Here is an 18,143-nt window from a genome sequence, read left to right as displayed (position 1 = left end):
AAAATAAAAATAAAAAATCAATTTTATGAAACAAATTTTTTAAAATTGATTTAGTTTTTTCAGTTTACGAGTGAATCTAATATTTACGATATGAATAAAATAGCATTTTATGACATCGACACCGACAAACATATTAATTAACAAATAACAAGACAAACAGATTGAAATGCCTATTTGTATTGATAATGTGAGAAAAGAAAATTAAATTATACATTTGTTTACAGAAATTATCATTATATTATATTACAGTCATTTTCGTAATATGTTTATTTTATTTATATTTTATTATAAAAGTATCAAGTGCGGTTTATCCGCTATAACAACAGGCGCTTGCCGCGTGTGAGCGAAAGAGACGGCTCCGCAGAATTTGGCGTGGACCTTACCTCTAAGAGCGCTAGCGCTCGACTGATTTACTGGGCTTGATGCGTGGTAATATATACTATCTTTTTATTATTTAATATAAAGTGTATTAAAAATGATTACATCTTTTAATTATTTTTTTTTGTATTCCTTAATGATGTAAGTTTACTTTGATGAAGATAGTTCGTTAAAATTTCTTAGTTTTCTACGAAAAATATCGCTTTTAAAATTGTACTTATTTGGAAAATATTCGTAACTTTAAATTTTTTTTATCGTTTAATAGAGATACAAATGGAATAAAAATCTGCGATAGTGCGCAACAAAATTATATTCCACATACTATGATATTTTTTAAAAATGGTTTCAACGTAGAGGTTATTGAAAAGTAGGACTTCAAAGTATACATTGCGACCGTTTACCCAGGGAGGAGGCTGATGAAAAGGTTAATAATTTTATACACATAATATAAATCAAAATTCTGATCCGACTATGGACTACAACAAAGGTTGCTCTATTATATTTCAAGAATATAAATTACATTATTGCATCCAACACTGAGATTAACGACGTCAAAATATTACATTTTCGCGGATTGTTACCGATTTTTGTGAAATGGCTCTTAAGTATTACAATATTTTTTTGTATTAAAAAAAACAAAAAATGAGAGATTTATTTACACTATTAGAGATAAATTAAATTTATTAATTATTAATCAAATCAAATAATCGAAAATTTCTTTATTTAAATTGGTTTGAAAATCATTTTTGAATCATGTTTATGAGGGTTTACCTAATTTGTTAATTACTCTAAAAACAATATTTCCACTCACCCTATGAACCTGTTCAATTTGACTTTCTTCAAATTCTCGTCTCATATACCTAGCTAGTAGTTCATAATTTCTATTACAAGCCACTTTCAAACCGTTTAAGATTGTACACGGCTTTTTGAACTCTCTTTCCATTTGCAAGAATATGTATAAATGTTGGGACTCTATGTGAGGCAGAGTGGTCAAAGGCGAGTCAGAGGGCCATCTGGCTTGAACTATACATTGCATTAGAATCTGACAGGACAAACACACAGCCAGCCAGCCATTCTCCGCGGATGTATCTATCATAGCCTGTAAAAAAATTATTAATTATACGAGTACTTTCCTAGTATATTGATTGTGTTTGAGTTTTTTTTATAATAAGTATGTTAACAAAATTCTGACTTAATGGAGCCTAGTAAATCGTAATAGCAAAAAGGTTAGCGCGCTTTTTGAATTTTTTTTTACCTGTATAATCCTGATAGTTTGGTCCAATACTGATTTGGTGTCAGTCAAATAATCCGTATTTGGTAATGGAAGTCTGGTTAAGTGAGCTTGGAGTAAAAGGAACGCTTTAACATTAGACGAGTCCAAAGTTAGAGGGTCCACTGGGAGGCGACACAATTTAGATAATTCACTGTAAAAAGGTTTAATTTTATAAAGATTTTTACATTTACATATTTATGACTTGTAAGCTGAGTTTATTTTAATTTTAAGCATTTGTGTATATTACTACTGCTGATATAATAAATACCAAGAAATGTAATAAATCATACGAAAAAATAAAATCGCTTTATCAAATAATTAAAATTATATTACTCATAATGGAATTATAATTGTAATTAAATTTTTGGGTAAGTAAAGAATTAACAAAATACACTTAAATATTATTATTGTTCATTTACTTTTACTACTACTGTACTGTGTGGCTACGGTACTAAAGAATATAGCCACCCCTCTCTTCCCGTGGGTGTCGTAAGAGGCGACTAAGGGATAACACTGTTTCGCTACCACCTTGGAACTTAAAAAGCCGACCGATGGCGGGATAACCATCCAACTGCTGGCTTTGAAACACACAGGCCGAAGACGGGCAGCAGCGTCTTCGGTGCGACAAAGCCAGCCCTGCGGTCACCAACCCGCCTGCCCAGCGTGGTGACTATGGGCAAAACACTTGAGTTCACGTTGTTTTTTGGCGTAAACTTGTGGAGACCTATGTCCAGCAGTGGACTGTATAGGCTGTAATAATGATGATTGTTCATTTTAATAAAAACATTCTTACCCGTTAAGGATATCTTCATTATGTCGTACGGGTAACGTCGCATATTCCTCTGAATCGGATAAAATTCTCAATAAATTATCAAAATCGAGATTGCTCTGTAAATGCGAGTTAAAGTGCGCCATCGTCTTGTGGGAGAGATAGTAGTACGACGCGATGCGACCCATCCAGGTAGAGTTGACTGTGCGTTGGTCCTATAAAGGAACATCAAAAATTGAGTTAGGACGCAGCAGGAAATTTCCTGCTCCAAACATGGGCTAGCCCAACTGCGGACCTTACAGAAGATTACAGCTAAATAATACTGTTTTCAAGCAGTGTTGTGTTCCTGTTTGTGAGTAAGGTGACCAGAGCTCCTAGGGGGGGGGGGATTTGGTCGGCAACGCGCTTGCGATGCTTCTGGTGTTGCAGGCGTCTATAGGCTACGGTAATCGCTAAATAGTGGCTGACACACTAGACCTTTTTTCTTGTTCATGGAGTGAATTCGCAAAAGTTACTTTGTACATAATATGTTATGAGAAATGAATTTAATGTTTTATAGTTATTAATGTTACATTGTTTTGTTTTTAGTGTTATGCTCAAGTCAGCTAATTCTTTTTAATTGTAGTTTAATTTTTTTTTTTTTTTAATTCCTTTTGCTTTTTGTCTCGTTTACTATGTCTAATGAATTGGGTTATGCCTGTAATATTAGATGTAAGAAATAAAATAAAATAAATAAATAAATCTGCTTCTGATTTTACTAATTGTTTTTATACAGAAAATATTTATATTTTGTTTCTTTTTATAGTAACATAAATTTTTTCGTCGAGATAAGGCATTTTAGAGTAAGATTACAGGGCCTCCAGACATTTCTTATTTTTGTGATGTACAAAATTATATAATAGAGTAGTATTAGTGTCGAGTGACGTACAGATACCGGCTAGACTAGGCAAACGGACAATTCTCAGATATTAGCTGCTAAAAGTACGTACAAATTGTACTTTACTTATTTTCAAATGGTTAATTTTTATGTATGTTGTAGGGAGTATTGAAAACAACGTGAAATTAATACTGCCATACACCTTCTGTCAGCAGTATTTATTGCCAGGCACTCATTTGATAGTATTTTAAGATCCTTACAAAATATTAAGCAATTCTTTCGCTTCAGCCTTTAATATCCCACTACTGGGCATTGGCCTCTTTCCCCATGTAGGAGAAGGATCAGAGCTTAATCCATCACACTGCTCCAATGCGGGTTGGCGGATATATTCCCTACTATGAGTAACGATCGCTATCAGGTATACATGATAACAACCGGGACCGACGGCTTAACGTGCTCTCCGAGGCACGGTGGGGAGACCCACGAGGACTGCACAAACACTCAGACCACGGCAAACACCTGTATGGCCAAGCAATTCTTTACATGAGTAAAATTTTATCTTCGTTTTATCGTCTGTCTTAATATATTGAAGTTAACTTAGAAGATCAGCAATAAACAAAAGAACAACTAACTTACCTCCTCGATTTCCACACAGTTAGCATTGGCTAGTGCATCTAACGATGTTTGTACTAAGTTAGACAGATAAAAGTTAATATCTTGAGGATCCAAGCTTTCCAGATTATAATATGAAGGATTCTTCAGCAAACGACGGAAGAAATAAGTCCACGTCAAGTAATCTAAGATATCTTGTTTAGTTTGAACAGTACCTAAAACAACAATATTATGAAAGAACTGATTAAGTTTTAAAGTTAAATAATACTACTACTCCTATGGCGATGAAACTGCCAAAGTGGTCCGTGGCCTCCGAGACGAGAATCCATCTCGCCCGGTCTGAGTGGTCTCAGTAATTAATTAAATTCGGTCTCAGTAATTAATAAAATTATTATTGGCTTGTAACGAGCCCAGGTCCAACTCAACTCGATCGCGCCAGCGATACTTAGGTCGTACAACCGGACTTGGGCCCGATGGAGAGTTAAATAATAAGTATGTTAAAACTGTTTAATACGTCTGTTTATTCTGTTTGTAGTTATTAAGATTTATTTTCTTACCAGAGTGAAAATCATTTTCAAATTTGTATAACAACATAATTTTATTTCTTTATAATATATTACAAGAGTAAACTAAAACGATCTATAAACAAATATTATTAGCTATACAAAATTTACCATCTTCAACACTAAATATATTATTATTTAAATAACCCAAATATTTTTCCAGAATATTCATTAAATTACTTGCAATATAAAAAAAATCACATTTACCAGCAACAATTTCAGCGTTCAAGTGATCAGCTAACACTGCCAGTAAGTTGGATTCGACTGGGAATGGTTCGTAAAGGAATTTTTTGTAGAAGTTTTTCTTTTGGTCGTGAACTAACACCACTGCTACACCTTCGTTGTCGTACTGGAGAAATAAAAACATGACATTGAGATAGTAAATATTTGAAGATATTTAACTATTAAACAAAACGTAGTTTAATAATCGTTGCATAATACTAATTCATTGATGTGACCAAGTAGTGGTAATTAAGTGGCGCAGTTACATAAACAGCGTTGTGAAATGAAAAATATATTTTTTTAATGTTACGTCTCTTTTTTAACAAACTGGCTGCGACATAATTATTCACTATAACTCGTATAAAAAATCAATCAGTCAGTCAGTCAGTTCAGCCTATTGCAGTCCACTGCTGGACGTAAACTTCTACAAGTCAATACTGCAATATATTAATATAAAGCTCTTTCAGATATACAGATATATTTAAGGTCTATTCTGCAAACCACGAGTTTCTTTACATGTTTTGAATATCTAAAAAAGCTGTCTTCTAAAAAAAAGCACAAATTTTTCTGCCTAAAATTATCGTTCAATAATATAGTTAAAACCTTGAAAATTACAGATTTAGCGTTTTTACCTGTGGTCGGCCAGCCCTGCCCATCATTTGCAGAACATCAGTGATTGGCATATCCACATATCTCTTCTGTTTCCCGTCGAAGTATTCCGTGCCCTTGATAACTACCAAATGTGCGGGGAAATTAACTCCCCAAGCTAATGTTGCTGTGCAAATTAGAACCTAATCGTAAATCGAAAAAAAACTTTTATTAAATTTAGACATAGAGTCGATTCACTAAAATATGTTAAATATATTGTTATCTAAATCTTTACTTTTTTTCGTTTGTAGTTATAACCCAATTTAAATTATTCTTCTAACAATTAAAAACTATTACACAAGCTACAAACTACTGCCAATATGACTAAATTTCAAACTGTACACATAATATAAACGAGAGCACTACTGAAAGAGATGTCTATCATTATCATCATCATCATTACAGCCTTAGAGTATACATTACAGTAGTATAGAGCGCGTCCAACGAAGTGGGAACAATAGGCACGGGTGAGAACAAAATAACGTTCCCGCCGCGAGCGCTTGTAGTCGTCGTTGAGTGTTAGCAAAGAGCGTTTCTCTAGAGATTTTTTTCATATTTACGTATAAAAATGGTAAAATGTGCAGTTCGATCTTGCAAAAACGATACTAGAAAACATACAAAGTTTAAATCCAGTATCACATTTCATCGGTAAGTCGATTTTTATAGTTATTTTTATGAAAACAAATCCGGCATCGCGGAGGTAAAAGAGACGCGGGGGGCGGGCATGCACAGACTCGCCCGCTCGCCGCGCACCCGCCGCATGATTTCAGAGATGTGACACGACCGCTGTAGTCGATATAATGTTTGCTAGAAAAATTACATACTTACAACACATTAATGTAACTTTAATACTCAAAATATTATAATCAATTGTTATAAATAATTTTGTAGTATGTTTTGTACGATATATTTTCTAATATTTTTAATATGACAGTATAATAGCGTAAACATAAAGTATGTAATGTAATAAATCAAAAATATAAAATATTATATACATATATATACAGCCTGTTTGGTGGGGTGTTGGACAAACGGTCAGGGGGGTAAGGGGGGGTCATTGCCAATATATCTGGCCACTTAACTTAAGTCATTGCCCTTTTATTTATTTTTTCATGCAGCATTTAATTGTTTTTTACAAAATCTCCAGAATTCATCATTCAAACTCATAAAACTTACACAAATTATTTTTATTTCTTGTTTTGAATAAATTGCCAACATTTTGAAACCATATTTGTAAGTGTAACATGAAAAAATACGAAAATATGGGCCTTCAAAGTTTTTAAGAGTTGCAAAATTTTACCAAACTACAAATTTTAAAGTGATATAAAAAAAACCATACACGATAGGGTTTTAACTGTTTTTTTTAAATATCCTGCATTTATGTCCTTTCCAACAATATATCATTTGATATCAAAAAAAAATTTTGAGTAGAGATATTTACCAAAACATAACGCGCGGTCAAAAATCGCTTACTTAAATAATCATAATTGGTAAGTAAAGTCATGTGTATGTGCCCAATGATGTAGGTTATGTAAGTTGAGTATTCCCTCACGAGTGAATTTAGACTCGTCTGTCCATAAGATACTTTTTAAAAGTTTTTATTTTCAATATCGGTGTGCAAAATAAATCTGCAATATTGCACACGCTGGTGAAAATCATTATCTTTTAGCCCTGTAACAAACAAAAAAACAGTTTCGATATTTGCAATACGTGTTTACCTACTCACGAAAAAAAACAATAGATATGCACTGGCACAGGGCAGCTAACAAAAGAAACAAAAAACAAAGCACTGGTACCTGACCGAAGACAAAGCCCTATTTTCAACAAAAGAATTAAATCTTAACGAAAAGGATCATAAATCATGATTCATTGATTTCTTAGTATCCCAAATTAATAAATTTTTAAAATTTCTTAGAAATAAAGCTTTGCTATACTGCGGTCGCGGAATAGAAAGAAATTTGTACACCGACCTGTCATCTTTTGTGTTTGTCACTCGCGTATAAACATATTGCGGTTGCGCTCACACAGGTGAAGTGACCCCGTAATGTGTATCATTTTAAACAAATTTTATTATTAGTTTTTTGTCCACCGTCGTTTCGGTCCATCTCGAGGGAGGCCTGCCTACAAGCGTGGTACTGGTTCTTGGTCGTCATTAGAGAAATTTAATAATCCCTTGTTTTTTTATAAACTCAATTCAGAAAACCTTTTTAGTTTTCTTTATTAAATACACATGACTTTACTTACCAATTATGATTATTTAAGTAAGCGATTTTTGACCGCGCGTTATGTTTTGGTAAATATCTCTACTCAAATTTTTTTTTTATAGCAAATGATACATTGTTGGAAAGGACATAAATGCAGGATATTTTAAAAAAAACAGTTAAAACCCTATCGTGTATGTTTTTTTTTTTTATATCACTTTAAAGTTTGTAGTTTGGTAAAATTTTGCAACTCTTAAAAATTTTGAAAGCCCATATTTTCGTATTTTTTCATGTTACACTTACAAATATGGTTTCAAAATGTTGGCAATTTATTCAAAACAAGAAATAAAAATAATTTGGGTCCGTAACACATTTTTTTTTTGTCTTTTGTGAGTTTGAATGATGAATTCTGGAGATTTTGTAAAAAACAATTAAATGCTGCATGAAAAAAAAAATTAAAAGGGCAATGACTTTAGTTAAGTGGCCAGATATATTGGCAATGACCCCCCCTTACTCCCCTGACCGTTTGTCCAACACCCCAACAAACATTCTGTATATTAAAATATCACGCCTAAACTACTAAATCGATTTTGGTAGGTATAAAATGGAGTAAAATTAAATAAAAAAATGATGACTGTGCATTGTGATAAATAACACTTTGTAAGGAAAATATAGCGGCATACAAAAATAGTTTAAAATATTTTGAGGATAACCCTACCCGAAATACTCGACATTTTAAAAATCGAATCGAATTTTAAAATACACCGTTTTTTTTTCAGATTTCCAAAAAATCGCATCCTGATGAACAAGTGGGTTTCCGCTTTAAAACAAACAAATTTTGAGCCAAATATATGGAGTAAAGTTTGTTCAGTACACTTCCTTGATACCAATTTCTATGAAACAAAAAAAGGACTACGCAAATTAATAAGTACCGCTGTCCCATCGCTTTTTCTTTGTCCTTCAATAACTTCTGATGATAATTCAGTGGCAGCACCGTCATTTAATTCCGGCCAAGTACCTAACATACCTTTCACACAATACGAACCTTCATCTTCAAACGATATGCATATCGATTCAGAAACGCCTCCAGACGAATGTCGACTTCTCCCAAATATAGACGATACACCAAGAAAACGTAAATTGAAAAAAGAAATAATTCGATTAAAAGACGTAGCTAAACGTCGCCGATTGCGATGTAATGCCCTCTACGCAACACGTCGGCGTTTGAAAAAGAAAGTAGAAAATTTGTCGCAAGTACTCAGCGAGTTAAAAGAAAAGAGATTAATTACTCAGGAGCAAGTTGACCTTCTAGAATTGTGCGGAGTTTCTGCAGCAGCTCTCCTTAAGAGAATGATTAATAAAGGCAAGGAATATTCACCAGAACTCCGCACATTTGCGCTAACACTCGCTTTTTATTCTCCAAAGGCCTACTCTTACATAAGGAGTACATTTAACACATGTCTGCCACACCCAAGTACAATTCGGAAATGGTACCAATGCCTCGATGCGAGTCCAGGTTTCACTGCCGAGTCATTCAATGCTCTTTGTCAAAAAGTAAAGGCGACCGAAAATAAAGTTTTATGTAACTTAGTTATCAATGAAATGTCCATACGTAAACTTAAAGAGTTTGATGGCAACAAAGTGCAAGGTTATGTGGACTTTGGAGCAGGAATCGACGTGCCCGAAGATAGAGCCGGACTTTGTACACAAGCTCTGGTATTTCTTTTAGTTGCGATAAACGGTGGATGGAAACTGCCCGTCGGATATTTTTTGGTGGATGGCGTTACTGGAGAGCAAAGGGCTAATTTAGTTCGAATGTGCCTTTCTAATTGCTATGAGGTCGGCATAGAAGTGGTATCAATGACTTTCGACGGTTGCCCGGCAAACATGGCTATGGCTCGCGAACTTGGCTGTTCATTCGATCTAGGACAGTTAAAAACATATTTCCCGCACCCTGAGACGGAACAGCCTATCTTTGTGTTTCTTGATCCATGCCATATGATCAAACTTGTCAGAAACACATTAGAAAGTAAAAAGGTTTTTAAAGATAGCAACGGAGGCCTTATTAAATGGCAATACTTTGTTGAGCTTAACAACTTGCAAGAAAATGAAAAGTTTCACCTCGCAAATAAATTAACATCAAGACATATTGATTTTAAAAATCAAGTTATGAAAGTTAAACTAGCAGTGCAACTATTAAGCGTTAGTGTGGCAAAAGCGATCGAATTTTGCGATCAAAAGCTGCATTTGATAAATTTTGCCAACTCCGCCGCAACGGTAACGTTTATTCATGTAATAAACAATCTCTTTGACATTCTCAATTCACGTAAATTTCCCGGAATCGACTTCAAAGCTCCCATTAATGAGAAAAATGAGTCAAAATATATAACGTTTTTAGAAAATGCAAAAAAATATCTAAACACCTTAGTGTTTCCAAATGAAAATCAAGAGATTGTACACTCGCGCAGTAAAATTGGATTTCTTGGGCTTTGTGTGTGCATTGAAAGCCTGAAAGAGTTATACAACAGGCTAGTCAAGCAAGAAAAAAAAAATGAATTTCTTGGCTATGTATAAAATAAGCCAAGATCATCTAGAAATCCTCTTTTCAATAATACGATCCCACGGTGGCTTTAATAATAATCCGTCGGCCTCTCAGTTCAGAGCCATCTACAAAAAACTCTTGGTTCATATGGAACTTAAAGAAGACTTTACGGGAAACTGTACGTCCCTAGAACAAATTACCCTCCTTACCTGTTCTTCATCCGCTGACCACATTAACCTAACGACCAAAGGACACAGGTCAGATTCACAAGAGGAACATGCCATGGTTGAAGAACAATTTATAAGGAATTGTGAGGATGATCTGAATTTACCCACAACACTTGATCATTTTTTTCTTTCACAGCACGTCATCTCCTATATTGCTGGATATGTAACAAAATATTTAGTGTCTAAAATAGAGTGCGCTGACTGTTTATCAGCTTTAGTAGCAAACGCACCTTCTTATAATAATTCGTTCATATTATTTAAAGATAGAGGAGGTCTTACGTATCCCTCTGAGGATGTTATTTGTTTATGTAATGCCGCTGAAAAAATATTAAAAAGTAATATAGAATCGAAAAACGGAACAGATCGTGATCCTCGAAGCATGGTTAGTAAAACAATGAAGCTATTCATTGGAACAGATATTTTTAAAGTTCTTCGCGCCCATTTATTTGAACAAGAACCTTGCAGCAATCATTTACTGCATTTGATGAGAGCAGTGATTCAAAAATATATTGATATACGCGTTAAATACTTAGTTCGAAAGTCAAATGTCAAGAAAACTAAAAGACAGCTTTATAACAAGCTTACGCTTTTTAGCGGTCAATAAAATGACAAATAATATTTAATGAATATAACATATAATTACTATTAAATGATTCATTATTAAAAAAAATACACTAAATCCGATCTTTTATTTCATAAACCTAAATTATTAACAAGTCCACACGACTTTTAAGACATTTCTTTTAAACATAATTTCTGAAGTAAAATTAAAACAAGAAATATTCAAATGAAATAGACACTTTTTATTCATTTGGCAAACCAATTTGCCATAAAAATTTTGATCATGTGTTTTTTGTACCCATTGTTTGTAGTTTGTGTGAAAATAAATATTTTTCTGATTCTGACATAAAAAATGAACAAACAAATGTACCTATGTATAATTACTTATTTATAGACATATCTCATTTAATAGTATAGGAAATAACATATTGAACATGGTATGGTGGTATATATGTAAATATAAAGTACCTTGGTGACCGAGCTTAGCTTGGTATTTTTAGTAAATCAAGTTTTTTGGAAATCATATTGAAATACGAATCACATATTAATAAAATATGAATAATAATTTTCGTTCTTACCGACATAATAATAAAAAATATGAACTGATTATTTAATCAAGCCTTTACATACACATATAAACATATAAATACAATATTATAATATATAGCTTTATGGCAAATTTTATCATCTTTTATTTATTGTATATAGTGAGTTTAAAATAATTTATAGACTAAGGTACTTTCAAAACCTTATTAAATAGAAACAAAATTTAATTTAATTAAAATGTACTTACTAAACATATCTACACATGACATGACTTATCGATAGCTCGTTGCCGTTCAGTAAATTATTTATGCCATCTCTATTTGTCATATACTCATCAACGTAGTATCTATAGTTCATTTGCCTACGATACGTATTAAGCAATTTGTGCAATACGCGCGCTCTATACTACTGTAATGTATACTCTAAGATTACAGCCTATACAGTCCACTGCGGGACATAGGCCTCCACAAGTTTACACCTGAGTTCACGTTATTTTTGAACACTCAAGAGATGTCTAGTCGAACATAAAATACAAATATAAAACGACTATATACCTGTTGCTGTGTGGTTACAGCAGTAACAATATAGCCTCCCCCTCTCTTCCCGTAGGTGTCGTAAGAGGCGACTAAGGGATAAGACAGTTCCACTACTACTTTGGAACTTAAAAAGCCGACCGATGGCGGGATAACCATCCAACTGCTGGCTTTAAAATACACAGGCCGAAGACGGGCAGCAGCGTCTTCGGTGCGACAAAGCCAGCCCTGCGGTCACCAACCCGCCTGCCCAGTGTGGTGACTATGGGCAAAACACACGAGTTCACGCTATTTTTGGCGCGAAATTTAGGAGGCCTATGTCCAGCAGTGGACTGTATTAGGCTGAAGTGTTAATATACCTGTATCTTTTGATTAATGAATAGTTCTTCAACAGTAGTGCGATCTTTCTCGTGAAGCCCGGCGTGATGGATACCGATACCGAATGCTAGTGTCAGTTTAAGGTTTGACTCTCGAATATTCGATAGGATTTGTTCCATCTCTGATTCTTGCATGTGTAACCACTGTTTAGGATTGTCTTCTGCTGCCAAATATGCTATCAAGTCCAATGCTGTTAATCTATAAAGACAAAAAAAATTGTATAAATTTTGGCATATAATTTTTCTGTTTGTCTTAATTGTATAAAATGGAAGTTAGTCTAAAATTATTAAATTAAAAATTAAAAGAAAAATCTTATACGATAATTCTATTTTGTGCTAAAAATGCCCCGACGTCATTGTAGAAAAGAGCTGATACCCTTTAAACTTCTGGATAGATTTGCGCCAAACATAAACAATAAATGAACTCGTTTTTTTATTCGTTCGCCTTATACAGTTTCTTTTTTTTTAATATCACTAGGTCAGCAAACAAGCGTACGGCTCACCTGATGGTAAGCGATTACCGTAGCTTATAGACACCTGCAACACCAGAAGCATCGCAAGCGCGTTGACGACCCAATCTCCAACCCCCCCCCCCCCAGGAGTTCTGGTCACGTTATTCACCAACAGGAACACAATACTGCTTGAAAACAGTATTATTTAGCTGTGATCTTCTGTAAGGTCGAGGTACTACCCCAGTCGGGATGCTCCATAGGTGAGCTCCATGGTGAGTAAGGTGACCAGAGCTCCTGGGGTGATTGGGGATTGGGTCGCCAACGCGCTTGCGATGCTTCTGGTGTTGCAGGTGTCTATAAGCTACGGTAATCGCTTACCATCAGGTGAGCCGTACGCTTGTTTGCCGACCTAGTAATATTTAAAAAAAAAAAAAAAAACAAAACCCAGTCCCCTCGCACCTGGTCTGGCGGCGGCTGGACACGAAGACGAGCGCGGGCGCGGCGGGCGAGTGCGCGCGCACGGCCTGGAACGTGGGCTTGTTCATGGACAGCATGCGCGGGCAGTAGTGGCGGCCCGCGTGCCCCGAGATGTGCACCTGTGCCGTACTTCCGTATTAGCAGTCTTACCAGTATTACGTTCGCTGAATTTTACTTATTTCTACCCCCCCCCCCCCTCCTTGTCAGCGTATGTTCAATTAGCATTCTATTCGGATTGGTATTTAACGTTTCAGCCCCACTACTGGGTATAGACCTCTTTCCCCATGTAGGAGAAGGATCAGAGCTTAATCCACCACCAATGTGGGTTAACGAATATATTCCCTACTATGAGTAACGATCGCTATCAGGTGTACATGATAACAACCGGGACCGACGGCTTAACGTGCTCTCCGAGGCACGGTGGGGAGCACAAGGACTGTACAAACACCCAGACCACGGCAAACACCTGTATGGCCAATACAAATATTTGTCATGTGCGGGGATCGAACCCGCAACCGCCAGCGCAACAGATACAATCCATGGCTGTAACCGTTGCGCCAACGCGGCGTCACGGGATTGGTATTTACATAAGTAAAAGTTATAAAAATAAATACTGTTACAATATTTTATTAACAACAAACCTCCAATGGAACCGGTCGAACTGAAGGTCTAAAATTGTACAATCCCATTTCGCCAATGTTCAGCCAATTAGCGAGGTCCTTAGCGTTAGCGAGTGCCGTCGAGAGACCGATGATACGCAAACGACGCGAGGTGTGGGATTCGATAAAGTTCGTTCTGGAAATTGAATATCATAATCAAAAGTTGCTCAAAAATTGGTTGCCTGTAAATTTGGTTTACAGACGATAGTTTAACATGACAACGTCATGACAAAACATCTTTTCGGAGATCATCCTTTTTCGTGCATGCCGTCGGCATTCATCGATTTATTAGACGTTGTCACGTTAAAACAAAAATAAAACTTTTTATATTTGAACTACGATTATGTTGAAAAATATATTTGGCTGTCATTACTCCTTTTTATCTTTCATTATGAATGTGATACCCAGTACAGTATTAAGCTTAGAAATTAGGAAAAGTTTATTAAGACTACTTTATAATTGATGAATTGTTATCAAATTGCAAATCTTCTTTTTTTTAATGAATCAAAGAATATTGTTTTCATTCAAAAAAATAAATGTCCTCTTATTACAACACATAATGATACCCGGTACTAATATTCGATTATTCATATAAAACGGAGTTTCAAAAGGAGATGAGTGTGATATGATGATTTTGAGGACGTCCAAAACCATTACTTGAACTTGATTTCATATTTTTATTACTTATTACTTTTGAACTGACGAAACAATTGGAGACGTATTTATACACTACCTAGACAGATTTTTTTATAGTGAGTTAATTACAGCTGGTTGAATTTTGTATAAAAAATTAGTAATATATGAAAAAAAAAACATTTTATTCAGAATAAACATACCTAGAAACAATAACTTCCAAAACCGGTCCCCTGTCTTCTCCCAACAAGTGTATCTCATCTATAACGATAAGAGCCACATCTCTCACGTAGTTCCTGGTCTGCCAAGATCGACTGATACCGTCCCATTTTTCAGGAGTTGTCACTATTACGTGGGAATTTCGTATCGCTCGTATGTCAGGGGATACGTCACCTAAAATATGATTAAATACACTTCTGGAAAGTTTTAAGGACAAATTTTATCCAACTTTATGTAGTTGCAACGTGGAATTTGAGGATTAGTCGAAGTTTTGGTCAAATATTTGGACAAATGGCTTACGTAGCTTAATTTTTTAAGTTATGTTAGGGAAATATAGTAATTTGTTTGTTAGAAATATTTAGAACTTTTTAGAATTTAAATAAAACGTAAAATACCTAATTAGAGAATGGTACAAGTAAAATCATTTGCAAAGGTTAACATACTATACACAGGACAGATTTCTTATAAAAGGTTTTTTTTTTTATATTAATTATACATACCTGTTAATTCAACAACATTTTTGCCAAGTTTTTCTTCTAGTCTTATTTTCCAATCCTTGATTCGTTCTTTGACGAGCGCTTTTAATGGTGCTATGTACACTACCTGAAAATGTACAAACAACAACATATACAACTGGAGCAATTAGTAAGTCTTAAAATTGAGTACCATATACTATTAGAGAATATACAGTTATGAATTCAAATTTTTATTTGAAAATGGAACCACTCCATTCCGTTGACCTGGTATTTTTGGGACTAAAATTATATAACTAAATCCAACTTTTGGTGAGTAATAAAGTCGCATTTTTGATGTTTTATGGAACATACCTTACAACCCGGATATTGATTAAATACTCTAAACATGGCCACTTCCGCAACAATTGTCTTTCCAGAGCCAGTCGGAGCCCCCAGAAGTACATTATTGTCCGTGTGGTACAAACAGTGGAATATTTGAGTCTGAATTGGATTGAAATGACTGAAGTTGTATAACATTTCGTACGATGGGTTGTTTAGTGCTGTAACTGGGAGAGGCTGTAGTTCTAGAAGATCTGGAAGATATATTAAAAACTTGTTGAATATTATAATATACCCAAATAGCAAATATCTTCCAATTATCCAATAAATTTAAATTTCGTTAAATTTCTTGTTTCAATTTCTTTTTAACCGACTTCCAAAAAAGGAGGAGGTTCTCAATTCGACTGTATTTTTTTTTTTTTTTTATAATGGTAGAAATGCAATTAATATTTACTTTACGAGATACTATTTAAAGTGTGTTTATATCATTTTAGGTTATAATACTTTATAGAAATATAAAGATATAGGAGTATTAGTAACCTGTGTGTGGAGGGTGTGTTTCTGGTAGTATGAGGTGTTGGAACGTTAGCGGCAGTACGCTTTCTGAACCTAACCACCTAAAAAACTCAAAACTCGTTAATATAGAAATTTATAAGATTTCAAAAATTTGCAAAATATTTTGAACATTTATTTAGAAGTACCTTTCTGAAGTCGCCCTAATGTAGTACTGTGGAGGTAAGGGCTCTGATATAGGTATTGTTATCACCAATTCTTGAGGCTCTTTAGTTATTACCTGTAATACACATTTTTTTTTCGTATTGATACATTCTCCGATCAATAGTTGCGCATTAATAAGCATTAGAAAAATTATTACTTTTTTTTGTTTAAAATTGACTTGGTTTTCTAGTTAAAAGTCAAGCGACAACTGGGTGTTACCCAAAAAAAAGTTGGATATAAAAATTACCACATTATAATAAAATATAATATAAGTGTATAGACTTTCGAGTGAAACAGGTACGTCACCTGTTTCTTCGTGATGAGGAAGTATTCATGGTAGTACATGATGTCCGAATCAGGGTCTTCCACCCAAATCCAGAAAGCCTCTGGCGCTTTACCGTGATATTTGTCGTTCCATCTGAAATAAAAATTTCATTCTTTAAATTCTTAGGGTTTAGAAAACATATTTTTGCAATAGGGCTGTACAGTTGTAAGTACAGTCAGTATCGTATCCCATGGGTCATCACATGATGTTTTTTAGAAAATACATATATTAGTAATTTTTAAGGTAGATTGGTTTTCTTGAGTTTTTGATAGTAATAAACATCTTTTAAGGCTTCATAATGAATTAAACATAAAATAAACTATATCTACATAAGAACTAACTTGAAATTGGGTATTATCGTCAGTCTAATTCGCAAAACTGTTCTGGTGATAGGGTGTAAACTGGCCTCCATTTCTAACAGAGGAAATTCATCTGCACATTTTTTCAATTGTCTCGCTGTTTTCGGATTGCGAATGAGATCTCCTGAAATTTTAATTTAATGAAGAAAATTGTGGGCATAGACAAAAAAAAAAAAAATTAATGTTTTAACCCAGAGCTAAAAAAAAATTATAATTATTGCCCAAAACTAAATGATATGTATATTCTCAATACAATTTTGGCTATAATGTTATCCTGTAAATATGGAAAGTTAAATTTAATAATACAATTAATTTTACAACAAACTTATTATCAATAAGAGTTCAAGAAATATTTAATTTTATTGAATTTGTAGGTTTGATTTAAAACAATTTAAATCATTATTTTTGATCAACATACCCAGTTCTTTCCAATCCATATCTCTTATCTGGTCTGGCTTAAGCATGGGATATTCGATGTGTTTTAATATTTCATTAGGGAAACAATTAAATTGTCTCATATCGCTATAAAAGTCCCATAGCTGAAGTTCCATCATTTTTGCCATTTTCAAGTAAAGCCCTGCCATGTATGCGTTGTTTTTACGTAGTGTTATTTCAAACAACGCACGCACTATTCGAACTGCATTCTACAATATTATTTTTTACATGCTATTACAAAACAGTAGAATGTTACAAAAATTTGAAGGGCCAGGGAGAAAAGGGGGTTACGTCACTTTAACCAAACTTTTTAGGAGCCTTTTAAGGGTACAATTTAGTTCAAAAAACCAATAACACAAAAATCCCCCAAATAAAAGCTACCATTATAAATGAGGAGAAACTGGGTGAGGTAACTTGTTTCGGATGCTCTTAAATCTATATAAATAAAAATGAATGTTGCTAAGAGCATAACTCGAGAATGGTTCGACCAATTCGGTTAATTTATTTTTTTGTATGTTTCGTTAGACCCACGGGAGGTTTAAATATTAAAAAAAAGTACTATTAGCTTTTGATAAAACGAAGTCTGTCTAGGCCAGCTAGTAAATAAATAAAAACTCTACCACTGTATTCAAACAGTTTTTTTAATTGACTGTACAGTTTTTTCCACATACCACTATGCCACAATATATATGGTAATATTTATCAAATACACAAAAATCAATCAAAATCACATTTTACAAAAAA

The 18,143-nt window shown here is 34.1% G+C and overlaps 1 protein-coding gene across 1 annotated transcript in view; it reads right to left on the bottom strand.

Moving 5' to 3' along the window:
* LOC123663896 (activating signal cointegrator 1 complex subunit 3) overlaps window positions 1-18,143 on the bottom strand; it is a 39,494-nt gene that overhangs the window by 4,449 nt on the left and 16,902 nt on the right. Inside the window, exons 20-36 of the mRNA XM_045598543.1 lie at window positions 17,383-17,608; window positions 16,947-17,088; window positions 16,587-16,698; window positions 16,265-16,356; window positions 16,104-16,180; window positions 15,597-15,817; window positions 15,270-15,372; window positions 14,754-14,943; window positions 13,900-14,053; window positions 13,241-13,377; window positions 12,312-12,528; window positions 5,327-5,485; window positions 4,680-4,821; window positions 3,934-4,124; window positions 2,445-2,635; window positions 1,634-1,802; window positions 1,190-1,477 (exon numbers count right to left, since the gene is read on the bottom strand). Coding sequence (XP_045454499.1) covers window positions 1,190-1,477; window positions 1,634-1,802; window positions 2,445-2,635; window positions 3,934-4,124; window positions 4,680-4,821; window positions 5,327-5,485; window positions 12,312-12,528; window positions 13,241-13,377; window positions 13,900-14,053; window positions 14,754-14,943; window positions 15,270-15,372; window positions 15,597-15,817; window positions 16,104-16,180; window positions 16,265-16,356; window positions 16,587-16,698; window positions 16,947-17,088; window positions 17,383-17,608 — 2,811 coding nt within the window. The remainder of the gene's footprint in view (window positions 1-1,189; window positions 1,478-1,633; window positions 1,803-2,444; window positions 2,636-3,933; window positions 4,125-4,679; window positions 4,822-5,326; window positions 5,486-12,311; window positions 12,529-13,240; window positions 13,378-13,899; window positions 14,054-14,753; window positions 14,944-15,269; window positions 15,373-15,596; window positions 15,818-16,103; window positions 16,181-16,264; window positions 16,357-16,586; window positions 16,699-16,946; window positions 17,089-17,382; window positions 17,609-18,143) is intronic.

The sequence above is a fragment of the Melitaea cinxia genome, chromosome 21 (assembly GCF_905220565.1).
Source record: "Melitaea cinxia chromosome 21, ilMelCinx1.1, whole genome shotgun sequence".
NCBI classification, from domain to species: Eukaryota; Metazoa; Arthropoda; class Insecta; order Lepidoptera; family Nymphalidae; genus Melitaea; species Melitaea cinxia.
Note: the sequence above shows the minus strand (reverse complement) of the source record. Positions and strands in the feature narration are given on the sequence as shown.